At 48.0% G+C, this 15,993-nt stretch overlaps 1 protein-coding gene across 11 annotated transcripts in view; it reads left to right on the top strand.

The window, feature by feature from the left end:
* RIMBP2 (RIMS binding protein 2) overlaps positions 1 to 15,993 on the top strand; it is a 307,137-nt gene that overhangs the window by 216,575 nt on the left and 74,569 nt on the right. For all 11 annotated transcript variants that reach the window (XR_015144420.1, XR_015144419.1, XM_086347255.1 and 8 more), the window contains exons 4-5: positions 7,051 to 7,155; positions 14,855 to 14,905. Coding sequence is in view for 9 of the 11 variants with exons in the window: in XM_086347264.1 (XP_086203390.1) it covers positions 7,051 to 7,155; positions 14,855 to 14,905 (156 nt within the window). In the remaining 2 variants the exon portion in view is untranslated. The remainder of the gene's footprint in view (positions 1 to 7,050; positions 7,156 to 14,854; positions 14,906 to 15,993) is intronic.

Genomic DNA, 15,993 nt, shown 5'->3' on the forward strand with positions numbered 1-15,993 from the left:
GAAGCTAAATAAAGATTACGCAGGCTGTATTTGGCAGTGCCCGCTTCCAAAATAAACAGAAGCGCAAAAATTAGCTGGAACAATAGTATCATTAAACAGCTGCATAATTGTTCATCCGAACCAGATCGGCTTGTTCTGGAGTCTGAAAATGCAGATCTGCCCCTGCTAGAGTTTCACACTGAAGATGGCCATGGAGAAGTGGCCTCAGGCCAGCAAAGGGTCAGCGGTTAGGCAGACTCTGGCTCTGAGGTTTGTCGTTTGGGGATGGTTTCCAGGCTCTGGTGTGGGCTTCAGCAAGGCACTCAGCTTCCCTGAGTCTGTGCCGTGTGTGTGCTCAGTGGCTCAGTCATGTCAGATTCTTTGTGGCCCTATAGGCAGCCCACCAGGCTCCTCTCTCCATGGGATTTTCTGCGCAAGAATACTGGAGTGGGTTGCCATTTCATCCTCTAGGGGATCTTCCCTATCCAGGGATCGAACCCATGTCTCTTGTGTTGCCTCCACCGGCAGGCAGATTCTTTACCGCTAGCATCATGAATCTGTGGCCTGTTGTAAACATAATCACAATGCCCAGCTCTCAGTGTTAGAGATAGTTCCTGGTACACAGTATTAGTAAGAGCTTACTAAATGGTACACATTTTCTTTAACACTATCATCTTACCAATACCATCATCTTTATCACTTATTGCCTTACTGGTAGAGTCCTTGGTCATAGAATATATTCTACCCCCGCCTCCCCCCTTCACCTTGAGTTTTTTTTTTTTTTTTTAATTGGAGGATAATTGCTTTACAATATTGTATTGGCTTCTGCCATACAACAATGTGAATCAGCCCTAAGTGTACATATGTCCCCTCCCTCTTGAACCTCCCCCCCATTCTCACCCCATCTCACCTCTCTAGGTTGTCACAGAGTACCCCATTGAGCTCCCTGGGTTATATAGCGACTTCCCATTAGCTAGCTGTTTTACACATGGCACCATATATGTTTCGATGCTCCTCTGTCCCGCCCTCTCCTTCCCCCACTGGGTCCGCAAGTCTGCTTTCTACGTCTGCATCTCTATTCCTGCCCTGCAAATAGGTTCATCAGTACCAGTTTTAGACAAGGGGGCCCACTCTTGCTACTATTATTCAACATAGCTTTCAGAAGTCCTAGCCACAGCAGTCAGAGACGAAAAAGGAAGAAACGGAATCCACATTGGAAAAGAAGAAGTAAAACTCCCCCTATTTGCAGATGACATGATACTGTACTTAGAAAACCCTGAGGATGCCACCGGAAAATTATCAGAGCTGATCAGCGAATGTAGTAAAGTTGCAGGATACCAAATTATTACACAGAAATCCCTTGCATTCCTATACGCTAACAATGAAACATCAGAAAGAGAAATGTAACAATCCCATTCGCCATTGCACCTTGAGTTTTATGTTAAAGCAGCATCACATTACAGTTAATGACATGATGTTAAATTACATGATACTGTAACATGTAATGATGATGTCTTATGGCACACCACATACGATGCTCTATCACACGATCCTCTATCACATGATGCTTTACGTGACACTTTGTTACACAATACTGTATTGCAGTATCCTGTGTCATGATAACCTCCAAGGTCGATGGGAAGGGGTTTTCTTATATTCAGAGTAAAAGATAATAGGCTTAATAGATTCCAGGTACTATCCTAACTCATGTAATATTCAAAACCCCTCTTCAAAGCAGGTGGTCATTCATAATTAACTAATAAACATTAGTTATTTAATTGTTAATTAAGTATCTAAAAGGGCTTCCCTGGTAGCTCAGCTGGTAAGGAGTCTGCCTGCAATGCAGGAGACCCTGATTTGATTCCTGGGTCAGGAATTTCCCCTGGAGAAGGGATAGGCTACCCACTCTATTATTCTTGGGCTTCCCTCGTGGCTTAGGTGGTAAAGAATCCACCTGCAGTGTCGGAGACCTGGATTTGATCCCTGGGTTGGGAAGATCCCCTGGAGGAGGGCATGGCAACCCACTCCAGTATTCTTGCCTGGAGAATCCCCATGGACAGAGGAGCCTGGCGGGCTACAGTCCGTGGGGTCAGTCACAAAGTGTGGTACACAACTGAGGGACTAAGCACAGCACAGCCATCTAAAAATTGATCCAAATGCTAATAAATAGTTAATCCAAAAAAAGAAAATGAAGCCCAGGGAGGTTAAGTCACTAGCTGAAGGCAACAGAGCTGGGATTTGAACCCAGGCAGTCTGCTTCTTGATCCCTGCACCCTGCCCTTCTTCTGACCTGAAGTGCCGGAAGCACACCTCCATCATCACTGTCTCTGCAAGCACATACTGGGGAATGTTTGGAAAGTTCCAGGAACTTGGTGGAGGCCAGTGTGACAGGAGCAGGATGGATGAGTGGGCAGAGCTGAGCTCTGAGGAGTCACGGGCAGATCACAAAGGACGGCTTACTTTCTGAGTACCTGTCCAGGGGCAAGGACCACAGCCTGAGACATCCTAGGAAGGAGAAGCAGACAGTGGGCTCATGAAGTGTGAAATATATTGGATGGCAATAAGTGCTCTGGAGTGAAATAAAGCAGGGAGGAGAATAAGGATGCTCTGGGGTGGTTACCATTTTAAATACGGCTTCTCTGAGAAGGTGGCATTTGGGTGAAGACTGGACTTTGAGAGAACAAGCTCTTCCAATATCAGGTGGGGGAAGCATATGACTGGCAGAGAAAACAGCATGTGCAAAGGCCCTGGGGTGGCTGGCCCTTGGAAAGAGTAAGAAAATCAAGGCCTGTGGAGCAGAACAGGAGAGACGGACAGCAGTGACATCAGAGAGGAAGGAGCAGGTCTTGCAGCTCCCCCGCCATGGCAGCACCACAGTTTTACTCTGGGCGATGAGGACCACTGAGGGGTTCTGAGCAGAAAAGGCGCATGACTCACTTCCTGGGTGCAGAGACCCCTCAGGCTGTTGGCTGCCAGGGGTTGGCCTCCTTGTGGGCATCTGCTCAGTTTAGGCTGACAAGACCAAATGGGAAGTCATCAGTCACTCTCTGGAAAGACATTCCTCCTTGAAGTGGTGGAGAAGAAAGTCTCCCTTTCCTTGCTGTGGGACGTTGTCCAAACCAGTGAGCAGTGACGGAGCAGGGAACATTCTGGAAGCTTCCTGGGGGCTCAGTGCAGTCCTCACAGCCCCACAGTCCTGTTAGCAGCTTGGCTCAGTGCCTCATCTCAGTGGGAATGGGCGGTGAATGGGCGATGTCCTTGTGCCATGATGTTCCTGCGCCAGGGCACTTCCCATCACAGCCTCCACGAGGGCGGAGCTCCATCACCTGCCACAGTCTCTGCTTCTTCTCCATGAGGCTCCAGCCAATTCATTGAATGCTGCCAGCCTCTGCAATGCCTGCAACTCCATACCCACCCTCTCATCTCACACCATATTTTTCTCTGTAACACTTAGGACCGCCTGACACGCTTCATGTTGTTTAATGCATGTGAATAGAGTCTGCCTCCAGAGTGTAAGCTCCAAGGGAGCTGGTTTTGTGTTTGTTTTCATCATTATCACCTTCAGAACTTAGAGTGGCAACTGGCACATGACAGATACTTGGTAATTGTTGAATAAATGAATGAGTGAGTGAATTTTCTTTACAGCATTGGACTGACATTGCATCATAGGATTAGGCTATGTGAATAGACAGTCTTATAAGTCAAAGATGCTTCAATGTCAACTTAAGTGGTTCAGCCTAACACTTCTTGTTGCAATTGACGTGTCTTTGTTTATTGGCTTGCATAACCCCTTTCTTATCCACTCTCCCAATTTGAATGCCCATTCATGAAGGCAGAATCCTGTTGTTCTGTAGGCCTAGTTTCTTGGCATGTGATAGTTTCCCAATAAATGTTGGTTGAATGAACAAATACATAGAAGAAGAAAATGAATGAAGGAATGGAAAGAAATGTTCCTTTCTAGAATGAAGAGCCTAACACACACAGTCCCATCAACCGTCTTGACAATCCCATGAATGTTGGTAGAGAATAAATGTTAATGAACTCTGATGCTTTTAAGAAGAAATACAATACCAGACAAAAATAATATCCCTCTGAGTCAGTGAGCAGTGTTTGTGGAAGAATTTCCAAAGCTTCTTGGAAGCTCAGAGAATTCCTTACGTCTTCAGAGGCTCTGGTGGTTGGTCTTTCTCAGTGTTCTGAAAATGCTGGTACCTTGTACTGCTGGTTTGGGAATCAGTGGCTTGATAGTGGACAGTGGGGTTCAAGCATGTCATTAGAGATCATTAGCAATTTCTGGACCCAAATTGGTAATCCGAGAACTCCACAGGGCCAGGAGAGCCATGGTCAACATTGGCTCTTGGGGGTCTACAGGCAAATAACCCCTCTCCCGCTCAGGAAGGCGAGACTTGGTGAGACCAGGAAGGCTGGAGACTGGAGTGGATGCAAAAGGATGGATGTGTGCTGATTCTCCTCCTGTCCACAAATAGACATGAATGACGCATTCCAGCCCCAACTCAGGCAGGTTATAGTCATCGACAGTCATGCCCATTTCCACATTTCAAGGGATTTTGTTCATATTTGGGGGGTCCTATCTTCCCAGGATCCCGAGTTTCCATAGCAACAGTGAAACCACCACTCCTCCGCTGAAGGGCTGACTATAGTAACTCCCTTATATATACGAACAAGTTCTGTTCTGAGAGCATGTTTGTTAGTCCAATTTGTTCCTAAGTCCAACAGAACACCATTGGCTATATAGTATTGTGCTGTAATAGGTTTATAATACTTAAAATACAATAATACATTTAAAAAGTGAACAAAAATTAAAGAAAACATTTTTAATCTTACAGTACAATACCTTGAAAAGTACAGTCGTCCAGCATAACAGGGGCACACTGGCAACTTTGACATGTCAGGGGACTTACTGTAATTGCAGCTTTCCATCAAACTAAGACAGCAGAGGGGCTGTAAGGTTGTTTAGCCCAAAATGGGAGACAAAGCCAGCTTGTGATGTCACCACACATGTAATGCGTGCAACATGGAAGGCAGGAAGACTTCACTTCTTAATACAAATGAACCACAAAACTTTGGGACATGAACCCCCCAAACCTCCCCATTCACAGTTTAAACTGGCAGAGTGACAAGATCGTTCCTGGAAGAAAAGAGCTTTTGGTGGTAGCAGGTGGAATGGACTTGGGAAAAATGGTGAAAAGCATAGAATTTGCCTCTCTGCCCTTATCTCTCTGTGCCCCCATCCCCAGGCTAGGGGATAAAAATAAGTAAAAGAATTAAAATGGTAAAATTTTAAAGTAATAAATAATAACAATCACCAACAAATTCAAGCCAAGGAGGAAAGTACATTAGGGTCCCCTCCCCATTGTATCAGGCTTCCCTGGTGGCTCAGATGGCAAAGAATCTGCCTGCAATGTGGGAGACCTGGGTTCGATCCCTGGGTTGAGAAGATCCCCTGGAGGAGGGCATGGCAACCCACTCCAGTATTCTTGCCTGGAGAATCCCCATGGACAGAGGAGCCTGGCAGGCTATAGCCCATGGGGTCACAGAGTTGGACACGACTGAATGACTAAACACAGCTCAGCAGAGCCCCATTATATTAAGATGTCTCCCATCTGTATAACGTGAACACAGCTTCAGCTGTCAGGCCACTGGAAGGACAGGCTTGGTCTGCAGGGGCAGCAGACAAGCAGCAGGCGCGTGCTCAGGGACCAGCCTCTGCCAGCTCCTCCAGGTGAGACACGGAGCTAAATCTTCCCTTTTCTGAAGGAATCCGGACTTCTACGTGAAGGATCCCAATGTTTAAAATGTTGACTGCTAAACCACCTTTGGCATTTGTTGTTACTGTTGTTTAGTCGCTAAGTCGTGTCTGACTCTTTTACAACCCCATGGACTCTAGCCCCCCAGGCTTCTCTGTCCATGGGATTCTCCAGGCAAGAATACAGGAGTGGGTGGCCATGGCCTCCTCCAGAAAATCTTCCCGACCCAGGGATCTAACCTGCGTCTCCTGCCTTGGCAGGCAGATTCTTTACTGCTGAGCCACATAAATCTCATTATAAAAAGAGAAAGAGGAAAGAAGGAAGGGAAGGCGGGAGAAATGAAGGAGAGGGGAGGAGAGGGGGAGGGGGGAGGAAGGTGAGGAAAGAAGCTAAATTCAGATGGTTTCCCGTGAAATCTTCCACGAGATTCTGCCTGTGTGAAAGTTGGTCCCACCTGTGCCTTTTTTCTGCATGGTGTCATTTCGCATGGTTCCTCCCCACCAGGGTTCACAGGTGGTCACTGTTAGGGGTAAGGAGGTCCTCGTGTTCTCTGATGCCCACTGATGGCTTCTCCTGGGGGATGACTTTGGGTGACAAGAGGTCATCAGAGCAGGGAGAAGATGCTCTGGTTAGAGGAAGGGCCCAGCCCCGGGACCGCCTGCCTCGGCAGGGCATTTGCAGAGGGACCAATGAAGGGACATTTGGACTCGTGGGGGGCTGAGCACCCCACTTCACCAGAGTGATCAGACAGGCCCAAACCCTGAGATTCGGAAGCTCCATAGAAGTGTCAGATTTGAATGCCCGACTGCCACTTAGCGTGTGTGTCAAACAAGGAAAACTGCATGTCAGTTTTCCCATCTGTAGAATGGGGCCAGTTACATTACCTCACTCCTGTGGTTATTGTGGGTGACAGCAGCTACATGGTGGTAAGAAGCTTGAAACAGTAGCCCTATCTAGGGAAAGAGCCATGCATCTTGGCTGGTATTTGCAGAAGACCTGGGGGTGGCGGCGGGGGCGGAGAAAGAGAGGATTTTTTCAAACAGAGAAGAGAGATTCACCTCCACACAAGAACCTGCAGCTCTGCTCACGTGCTCTTGGCACGTAAAACAGAAAACGCGCAAACAGGGGAGGAAAGCTTGTGGGTGTGAGGATTTCCCCGGCTGATCCTGCCGCCCTGGGGAGAAGCTGAGATGCAGGCGGTGAGTCAGACCGGGGAGCCGGCTGGCTGTGGGGGAACCCAGGACGCGGCTCCCTGCAGGGCGCTGGGCTGACCTGACCTGTGTGTCTCCCCCTGCCTCCCCAGCACATGCGAGAGGCCGCAGAACGGCGGCAGCAGCTGGAGTTGGAGCATGAACAAGCCCTGGCCATCCTCAACGCCAAGCAGCAGGAAATTGACCTCCTGCAGAAGGTGAGCTGGGGCTGGGGCTGGGGGCCTGGGAGAAGGCAGGCAGTGCGCTGGGGACCTGGAGTGTGGGTGGCTGGCTGCTCTCCCGAGCCTTTTCTCACACGCTCGGGAATGACTTCTTGGTGTGGAAAGATTCCCCGTGTGCTCTAGTTTCTCCTCAGTTAACTTGTGATTATATTCTAAGCTGCAAAAATCAAAGGAAAAGCTCTAACAGTTGATGCTGGCGAGATTGTAGGGAAAAGGACACGCCTGTGGGTTATTAAAATGGGGTGTGAATTGCTTTATCTCTGGGCTAAGTGACTGACAGCATCCTTGAGAACTAAAGGTCTATTTTGACCCTGCAACCTTCTGTTCTGGGAATATACCTGTAACAAATACAGGAACCAGTTTTGGTTTGGTTCGACTTGGATCCTGCTGTGTGGGCATAGGTAACAAGATTAAATCCAATGCCCATCCGAGGGCGAGGCTGTGTGAACTGCGGGGCATCCATACCACAGAGCAGCATGACCACACTGGGAGGAAGAAATTCTGCTTATAGATGCCGTCTCTTCGGATTTACATGATGTGTTATTAAGTGAGCAGAAATATGTAGCATGATCAAGGACAAGAGAGGGAGAAAGAGAGAGAGGGAACATAAAAAGAAGAAAGCAAAGCAGAGGAGTAAGGACAGAAAAAATGGTAGGAAGAACAAAGGACAGAAACCAGAGGGAGGGAGAAGGGGACGAGCGGAGGGGACCAAGCAGTTCAGAAGGTATATTCCCATGGCACCTGGGGTGGTTTGGGGACCACGAAAGTTAGCATCCTTAATCAGCAGCCTTGTTCTTCCTGTCTCTGTCCAGATGAATCTGGGGACCCCTCCTTCAGAACCATGAGGCTTGGGGTCCCTGTGTATATTTCTCATTGGGTTTCAATCCTGAAGCCCTGTGTCCCCCACCCATGGGAAGGCAGCCCAGCCCTTCCAGGCAGGACCCAGCTTGACCACTGATGCAGATGCTGGTCCCAGTTATGCCTCCCTTCACTGGGATGAGCAGCCGGCACCCTCCTCCTCCATCGGTGGCGCCCCCACCCCCAGCCAGCCCCTCCAGGTCTTTGATCTCAAATAAAGGACTCAGTGGCTAGCCTTATCTGGCTGGAGATCCCTATCTGTTGGAGTGTTTTTCTTCTCCCGAGTTTATTAGCAGAGCGTGTAGCATCAAGCAGATAACTTCTGATGCTGTTTTCCTAATCATTTGTGGAGACCTCGTGCTAAGGATAGATTTCATTATGCTGGTGCGATAGAGACTGTCACAGTCCTTATTACCTGTCATAATAAGTTGGCTGGTACGCTGAGAAGCAAGATTTCATTAGATGCTGTCCAGAAAGGATATTGCTGGGATGCAGACACCGATATTACTCCTGTCTTCTCCCTCTTTCCATGCGTGAGGGACCTTCCGGTGCCTGGTACCTACACTCCTTCACTGCATCCCTGAAAGCCACATCCCCAGGCTGGGAGCATCCAGGACAGAAATACAAATATTGTCCAGCAAGGGTGACAGGTTGGCTTTTCTTACCAGAGCGTCCTTCTCTTTTAGCCTGGAGTTTTATCTATGAAACACTTGATGCCGAGGAAAGTGCACTAGAGCCAAGTCCCTTATTCAGCTCCCAGTGTCTCTCTTGAGCATCATCCAACTTCCTTTGCTTTTGCTTTTTTTCCCCCTGAATTCATCCTTGCCTCTCTTTTGGACACACTCATGCTTCATCGGGAGGTGGGTGGGGGGAAGCAGAGGAAGAAAATCTAATGAAGGATGAATGCACAAACCTTGTAATTTCTTAGAGCTCTGATTTTTAAAATAAAAAAGTATTAGAAAGGTTGAGACTTGAGTGGAACGAGATTGGTGAATTCTTTCCAGAGTTCGCGTCTGTGTTCGAGTTCCTGCACGGACAGCCCTCGTGCTACATTTGCTGTCCGGTTCACTCGCTCATTCATTCACTCATCAGCACACGTTTGCTAGCTTCCACCTGTGTGTCGGCTGCTCAGCCATTGTTCTGGAAACCAGGAATGCAGTGCAGAGTCGGACAAGACCTCTGGCTTACCGAGTGAGAATAAGTGAACAAGTCATGAAGAACTAAAGAAGTTCAGATCAGGGAAATGCCATAAAGGAAACACAGAATAAAGACTGATGAGGACAATGACTTTATATGGGGTGAAGTTGAAATGAGTGGCAGACACCTATTATAGAAATGCTCATATCCTATGGAAAGCCGAATTCTAGCCCTTGTCCCTCTATCATAATAAAAGTCACCAGAGCGCCCTGAGTTCCAGTTTGGTTATCATGAGATAGCAACGTGCATAGTTCCTAGAAGCTGTCTGCAGTCCCATTGACTACAAGTCCCATTATTTATTTTTATTGGAGTATAGTTGATGTGTGGCTTCCCAGGTGGCGTTGTGGTAAAGAACCTGCTTGCCAACGCAGAGGACTTAAGAGATACAAGTTTGACCCCTGGAGCAGGAAGAACCCCTGGAGAAGAGCATGGTAACCCACTCGTGGGTACTCGTGTATTTTCAGTACTGGAAAGTATTGGAAAGTACATGAGTATTTTCCAGTACTCGTGTCTGGAAAATCCCCTGGACAGAGGAGCCTGGTGGGCTACAGTCCATGGGGTCACAAAGAGTCACAACTGAAGTGACTTAGTACACACACGCATAGTTGGTTTATAATGTGTTAATTTCTGTTGTGCAGAAAAGTGATTCAGTTATACACCTATATATATATTCTTTCTATAATATCCTTTTCCATTTTGGTTTATCCCAGGAGATTGTTATAGTTCCCTGTGCTCTACAGTAGGACCTTGCTGTTTATCCATTCTATACATAGTAGTTTGCATCTGCTCCCCCCAAACTCCCAATCCGTCCCTCCCCTAATCCTCCTCTCCCCTGGCAACCACCTTCTGTTCTCTATGTCCTTGAGTCTGTTTTTGTTTCATAGGTAAGTTCATTTGAGTCCTATTCTAGGTTTCACATATAAGTGATATCATATGGTGTTTGTCTTTCTCTGTCTGACTTATTTCACTTAGTATGATCATCTCTAAGTTGCATCCGTGTTGCTGCAAATCCCAGTACAGGATTTCTTGAATGCACTCCTGTGGGACCCAGCTTCATCTCGCCAATGCCATGGCTTTTGTTAAGTCACCCGTGCATGAATGTCCTGCTCAGTGGTTAGTGTCCTGCCCTCTTCCTCTTTGACCCAGAGGCACATTTTGAGAGGGTCTCTCTCCCCAACCCCTAGGCTTCCAGGATCCTACTCTCTTCCAGTTTTCTCCTTCCTCACAGAAGCCCTCTAAGCATCCTCAAGGCTCTGCCTGCCATCCACGTCTCTTTTTTAATTTTTTTTCTTTATTTATTTGGTTGTGCTGGGTCTTCCTTGCTGCACAAGGGCTTTCTCTAGCTGCAGTGAGCGGAGGCTGCTCTGGTTGTGGTGCTTGGACTTCTCGTGGTGGTGGCTTCTCCTGTTCTGGAGCGCGAGCTCTAGGGTGCATGGGCTTCAGAAGTGGTGGCTCTGAGGCTCTAGAGCACGAGCTCAATAATTCTGGTGCTCAGGCTTATGTGCTCTGCAGCAATGTGGGATCTTCCTGGATCAGGGATGGAATTCGTGTCTCCTGCATTGGCAGGCAGATTCTTTCCCACTGAGCCACCCGGGAATCTCCCACATCTCTTCTTGACCTCCACTGCTCCCTCCATGACCTTGTCTGGTTCCGTGGGTGTCAATGCCGTCTGTGTGCCAACTCCCACATGTGGATCTCCAAGTTGGATTCCACTGAACCCCACTTCTTTTGTCCAACTGGTTGTCCAGCTTGGATGATCTCAAACGTCCTGTCCCAAGCTGAAGTCCATTCCATCCTCAGCAAGGTGTGCTCTGCACATCTTGCCAGGCTCTGCAAAGGGCAGTGTTTCCTTTTTGGTACAGCCTTTCCTTTTCCCCTGGAGTCAGTTGCCTTTCTGTGTGTTTGCTCAGTCTTCTGTGTGCTCATCACTCTCTTATTCCCAAACTTTCTGCCAGAGTGTTAAAATTTCTCTCAAGTCAACCAGACTCCTCAGGGGATGTTTTCATTCCATTTTCCTCTGAGACATCCTGCCTGGAGCCCGGCCTCATCTTCCAGTCCAGGCTGGTTGCCCCAGAGGCTGGATGCTACACTGGGTCTAGAAATGCCCTTCACCATCATCTTAGGAATTCCCTTGACCACTCTGTACTTTGTGGGATTTGCTTCTTCCCAGATCCTCAAATATGGACAGCATGTGTGTAAGGAAGCCAGAGGTTTATCTTCTCATGAATTGTAAGCGGTTTTCTGCTACTGTGTAGTCCTTGCAGATCGCTTTGTGGTTTCAGCTTCACTTCTGGACTTGGCCACCCTAAGGAAGGTCCTGGCTTTCAGGGACCCAGCTGATGTCAGAACTTTCTCCAGGGAACCTCTTCCCTCCTCCCTGGAAGTTCAGCTCTTCCCTCTGCTCAATATGGTGATTGGGAGGAGCGAGGGAAATAGTGGGCAGGTGAGAACACCTGTTGAGTTGAAGAATGGATGAATGATCAAGCTGCCCAAGGCTATTCTAGTGGGAGTCAAGGTGAGATAAGACCATTGGCCAACCCTTATTTCTGGTAGCTGGTGGAGATGTAAGCTTAAAAAAAAATAGAAGTCCAAGCAGATAGAGTCCTGTCTACGAGGACTTTTCCACGGGACAGCTGCTTCATGGAGATCACTGAACCAGGAGCTTGACTGAGAATCCTCACCTTCATTCATTCGGCAAACAGTCCTTGAGCATTGCATGTCGGCTGTGTGATGGCTAAGAACACAGCAGTGAGCCAGGCTGTGAATATAGGCTATGGACAATGACAGTGGTAATAAAAGCTACAACATGAACATTTGCTTTCAGTGTAGCATATTCTGGGCCCGGTACTAGGCAGACATCTGTCATCTTATTTAAAACCCTGACCACCTCTGACTCCTCCTGCCCTGTCGCCCTTCCTGCAGCCACACTGGCCTCCTCTCTGTGACCCAAACATCCCCCTCTCTGCTCTTCCCTGAGAATGCCTGGCCCCCAAAAAATGACAGAGCTGGCTTATTGTTGTCATGGGAGTCTCTGTCCGGCTGCCCTGCCTGAATGGACTTCATCACCCCCGCTCTGGCGTTCTCTGCCACTCACCCCCTTTAGTGATGCCACTTGCTCGTTGTTGTACCTCTTTGCCTGTTCTCTGCATCCCAAGTGGAGTGTCTGCACTCCCAGGACGTTGCCTGACACAGAGCAGGTACTCAACAAGTGATGCTTGGGAACTTTGAATGAATGAATGAATGAACAGAGATACTCAGGAACTTTGAATGAATGAATACGGATGAATGAATGAATAAATGCAGGAAAGACCTAGTAAGACTCCATCAATTGGTCCTGTAACTTTACCAGGATAACTGATGGTAAGTTCCAGGCCATCCTTGGTAAGTGTCTATTGAATGTATGAGTGGTGACAGCAATAAGCTCTCACTGTAACCTGTGGGATGCAGGTCCCCTCACAGATGCAGAACCTGAGGTTAGACAGCATGGTCCAGGTCCCCTGGAGGCCTGACACCAGAACCCTAGTGTCTCTCTAGGGAACCAGTGAGCAGAGTCCAGTCGCTCTAACTGCTTCCTTTTCCTGTGTGGGTTACATCCTCATCTTATTACAAGTAACAGTTATAATCTCAGTGTATGAGCAAAATTGTCCACATTTAAAATTCATCTGCAAATGCTACTGTTGTTTTAAATTCCTCCCGTGCGGGAAACGAAGGCTCCCAGGCTTAAGGCCATTATTGACATGCTCACTGCTATTAGAAACCAAACTTACCCTGCAGCTCATAAAACTGCTTTGCCTCCATGTCAAATGCTTCCCTTGCATGTTTTGGATTTAGTTGCTGTGTGTGGGTAACAGGGACATCTCAAGCTGACCTTCTGAGTTCATTCAGTGTGTTGATTTCTCCCGCGATGCATGCCTGGGATACTGATCAGTGCTCACGACTTCCTCAGCTCTGTGGAACCCGGGGACCTGATTTGAGGATCTGTACATTTAGTTCCATGAATCTCACTGTCTTTTCTGTGGAGTTGATATTAACAGCACCTGTAAATGACCCCCACCCACTCTCATCTCATCCCACCCAGCATCCATACTCCCAACCCCATCACCAAGGTGCCTGGGAGCTTATTACTCTGAGTGTTACATGCCGGTCTGTCCCAGCCAAACGTCCAAAGCTTTGGCAGCAGGAAATCTATGTCCCTTTTGAACAGCTACCCCTCCCCCTGAAATAGATGTGTTTGCTGCCATGTTAACTCACTCCCTGGACATTTCATCCCTGGATGACAAGCCCCTTCTTCTGACCGTAGGACTGTGGGTCTCCCTAGGAGTCAGTCCCTCTCAAGTCTAATGTGTTCTGTAGGAAACCATGAAGGTCTCAGCTTCCCCATGTGTTGGCAGTGGCCCCCAAAATGAGCCTCGCTGAAGCTGTCGCCTAGATTCTGCAAGAATTCAGCACTGCCAATTTTAACTGTTAATTTTAGCCATCTATTCTGATTGCCCAAATGGCCCAGCTTGCCAGTAGCCTACGAAAACGAACTCCTGATTTGTACTTGAAGCCAGAAACGAAGTTGTTACTGCCAGCTTGGCTGTGTTTTAACAGCCTGTGATGGGGTTTTTGGTTGTTTTTCATTCTGCCAGTTGAAAACTATCTTTGACTCAAGTGGCTCAATGGTGGTGTTATTTATATAATCTCTGTATGTTCTCTAGCTGTTTTGTCTCCCCCCTCCAACCCCATTTCATGATTTATTGTCGCTCTTGTTTTTGCTTTGAAAGGAACAATTTTGAGCTTTTGAAGACTGAGCTGGATTCAAGAATGGTTGAGTTAATTTGCTGGGTTCTATTCACTTCCCCAGCTCTTAAAAGCCTCATTGGAAATATGTGAGAATGAAATGCATATGAATGAACAGTATGGAAATATCAGGCTACTTCTCGCTTTTAGTCCGTACTGGGGAAGCCAAGCCTTTCCCTCTTTCCGACTAATGGAAATTTTCAAGTGAGAAGTAGAAGCTGTTAAGACAGCTCTCACTGGCTTATTTATGACATCCAACTCTTCTCTTTATTATTCTCCAGCCACCTGGAGAAAATATTCCTCCAGAGCTGAGAATCCTGAATGTAAATCTCAGTTTAGCAGGTGGATTCTTTCTTCTCTATCATGTGCTTAGTTGTGTCTGACTTTTGCGACCCCATGGATTGCAGCCCGCCAGGCTCCTCCGTCCATAGGATTCTCCAGGCAAGAATACTGGAGTGGGTTGCCATGCCCTCCTCCAGGGGATCTTCCCAATCCAGGGATCGAACCCACTTTTCTTACATCTCCTGCATTGGCAGGTGGGCTCTTTACCACCTCGTGCAGCAGCCCAATCTCACCAGCCTCTCCATTCTCTGCCAGATGAGGGGGTGCTTTTCAGTTTTTACAAAGAGCGTCAAGCCCAACCCCAATCCATTCCATCTTGCCCAAAGGAAGGGAAAAAAAATGAGAACTGATTTAGACCCTGAGAATGTTGGGGCTTGTTAGAGGAATGAATATCAATGACCCACACTCCCTGATAACTTCGACATTAATCTCTAATTCTGCTGCCTTTTTCCCACTGTAAACGTTCACTCTTCTGTCTTTTTTCATCATCCAAAAGGCTCAGGTTGAAGCTAAGAAAGAACATGAAGGTGCGGTGCAGCTGCTAGAGGTAAGTGAGCCAGCCCTGCTGGCTTTCTTCCCCGGGGGTGGGTGAGCTCAGGGCATGCTGTGTTAATGCTTTGTAGAAGTCGTAACCGACCTTTACTGAGTGCCCACTGGGTACCCATTACTCCTGCCGTTTACACATCCTCCCGTGTTGTCCATGCAAGCAGACCATCAGATCAGTATCATTATGAGTCCCATTTTTACATGTGAGGAAGTGGGGCCCAGAGAGGTTAAGCAGTTTTCCTGTGGCCACACAGCCAGCATCAGAACTGTGAGTCTCAGAGGTGCTCTGCTCTCCTCTGATTGAATGGGAAGCAGGGAGGGTGAGCCTGCTTCCTTACAGGAGAAAGGGAAGTGGATCATTCCTACGGGTGTCAGGTGAATGGGGGTATTTTAAAGGATAGCGCCAAGCCTGAGGAAATACCTGGCATCCGGGGAGGCATTTGCAGATTTAGAGAAAGGACAGCGAAGGGAGTTGCAGCAGTGAACACGGTCGAGGCGCGGCCACAGGTACTGTCCCCGTGAGCACAGCAGGAGTCACCCTCCCCAGCCACCTGCAGGCCTTTCTCACTGGCTCTGATGCTGGGGGCTTGGCAGGAGGCAGGTGACGTGTCAGAATCACCCTCTGCCTCCAGTTGGTGGCCTCCCATATCCTCGGGAATGGAGGAAACTCCTGGGGTCCCCTGGGGGGCCTTTGCAGTCTGCATGCCTCATGTATAATAAATGGACATAAGGAATCTCCCTTTTGAAGACAGAGGTCCCCCAATTACTGACCCCTCAGTCAAGACACAACAGCAGGAGGGGTGGCTGCACAGCGTGGGGTGGCCCCACAAGCGCTCCTCCCCTAGTTCTGTTCCATCCAGAAAGGCCAGGAGGGCCTCTCCCCTGGGCCTGTGTCTCTGCATAAGGGAAGCGCCTGTCCTCTTTAAGATGACCTTGTCTCTTGTCCCCCAGGACAGCTGCGTGACCACTTAAAACAGAATATGTGCATCTCTTACATTGCCTTTTAAAATCTATTCCTCCCCCAGGAAACGGTTTCATCATTATCATCATATATATTAAAATTGATTTTTTTGAAAGCATCCATTAGCT

Source organism: Bos grunniens, chromosome 17 (assembly GCF_055505025.1).
Source record: "Bos grunniens cultivar Pamir isolate PY7600 chromosome 17, Bosgru_T2T1.0, whole genome shotgun sequence".
In the NCBI taxonomy this organism is placed as follows: domain Eukaryota; kingdom Metazoa; phylum Chordata; class Mammalia; order Artiodactyla; family Bovidae; genus Bos; species Bos grunniens.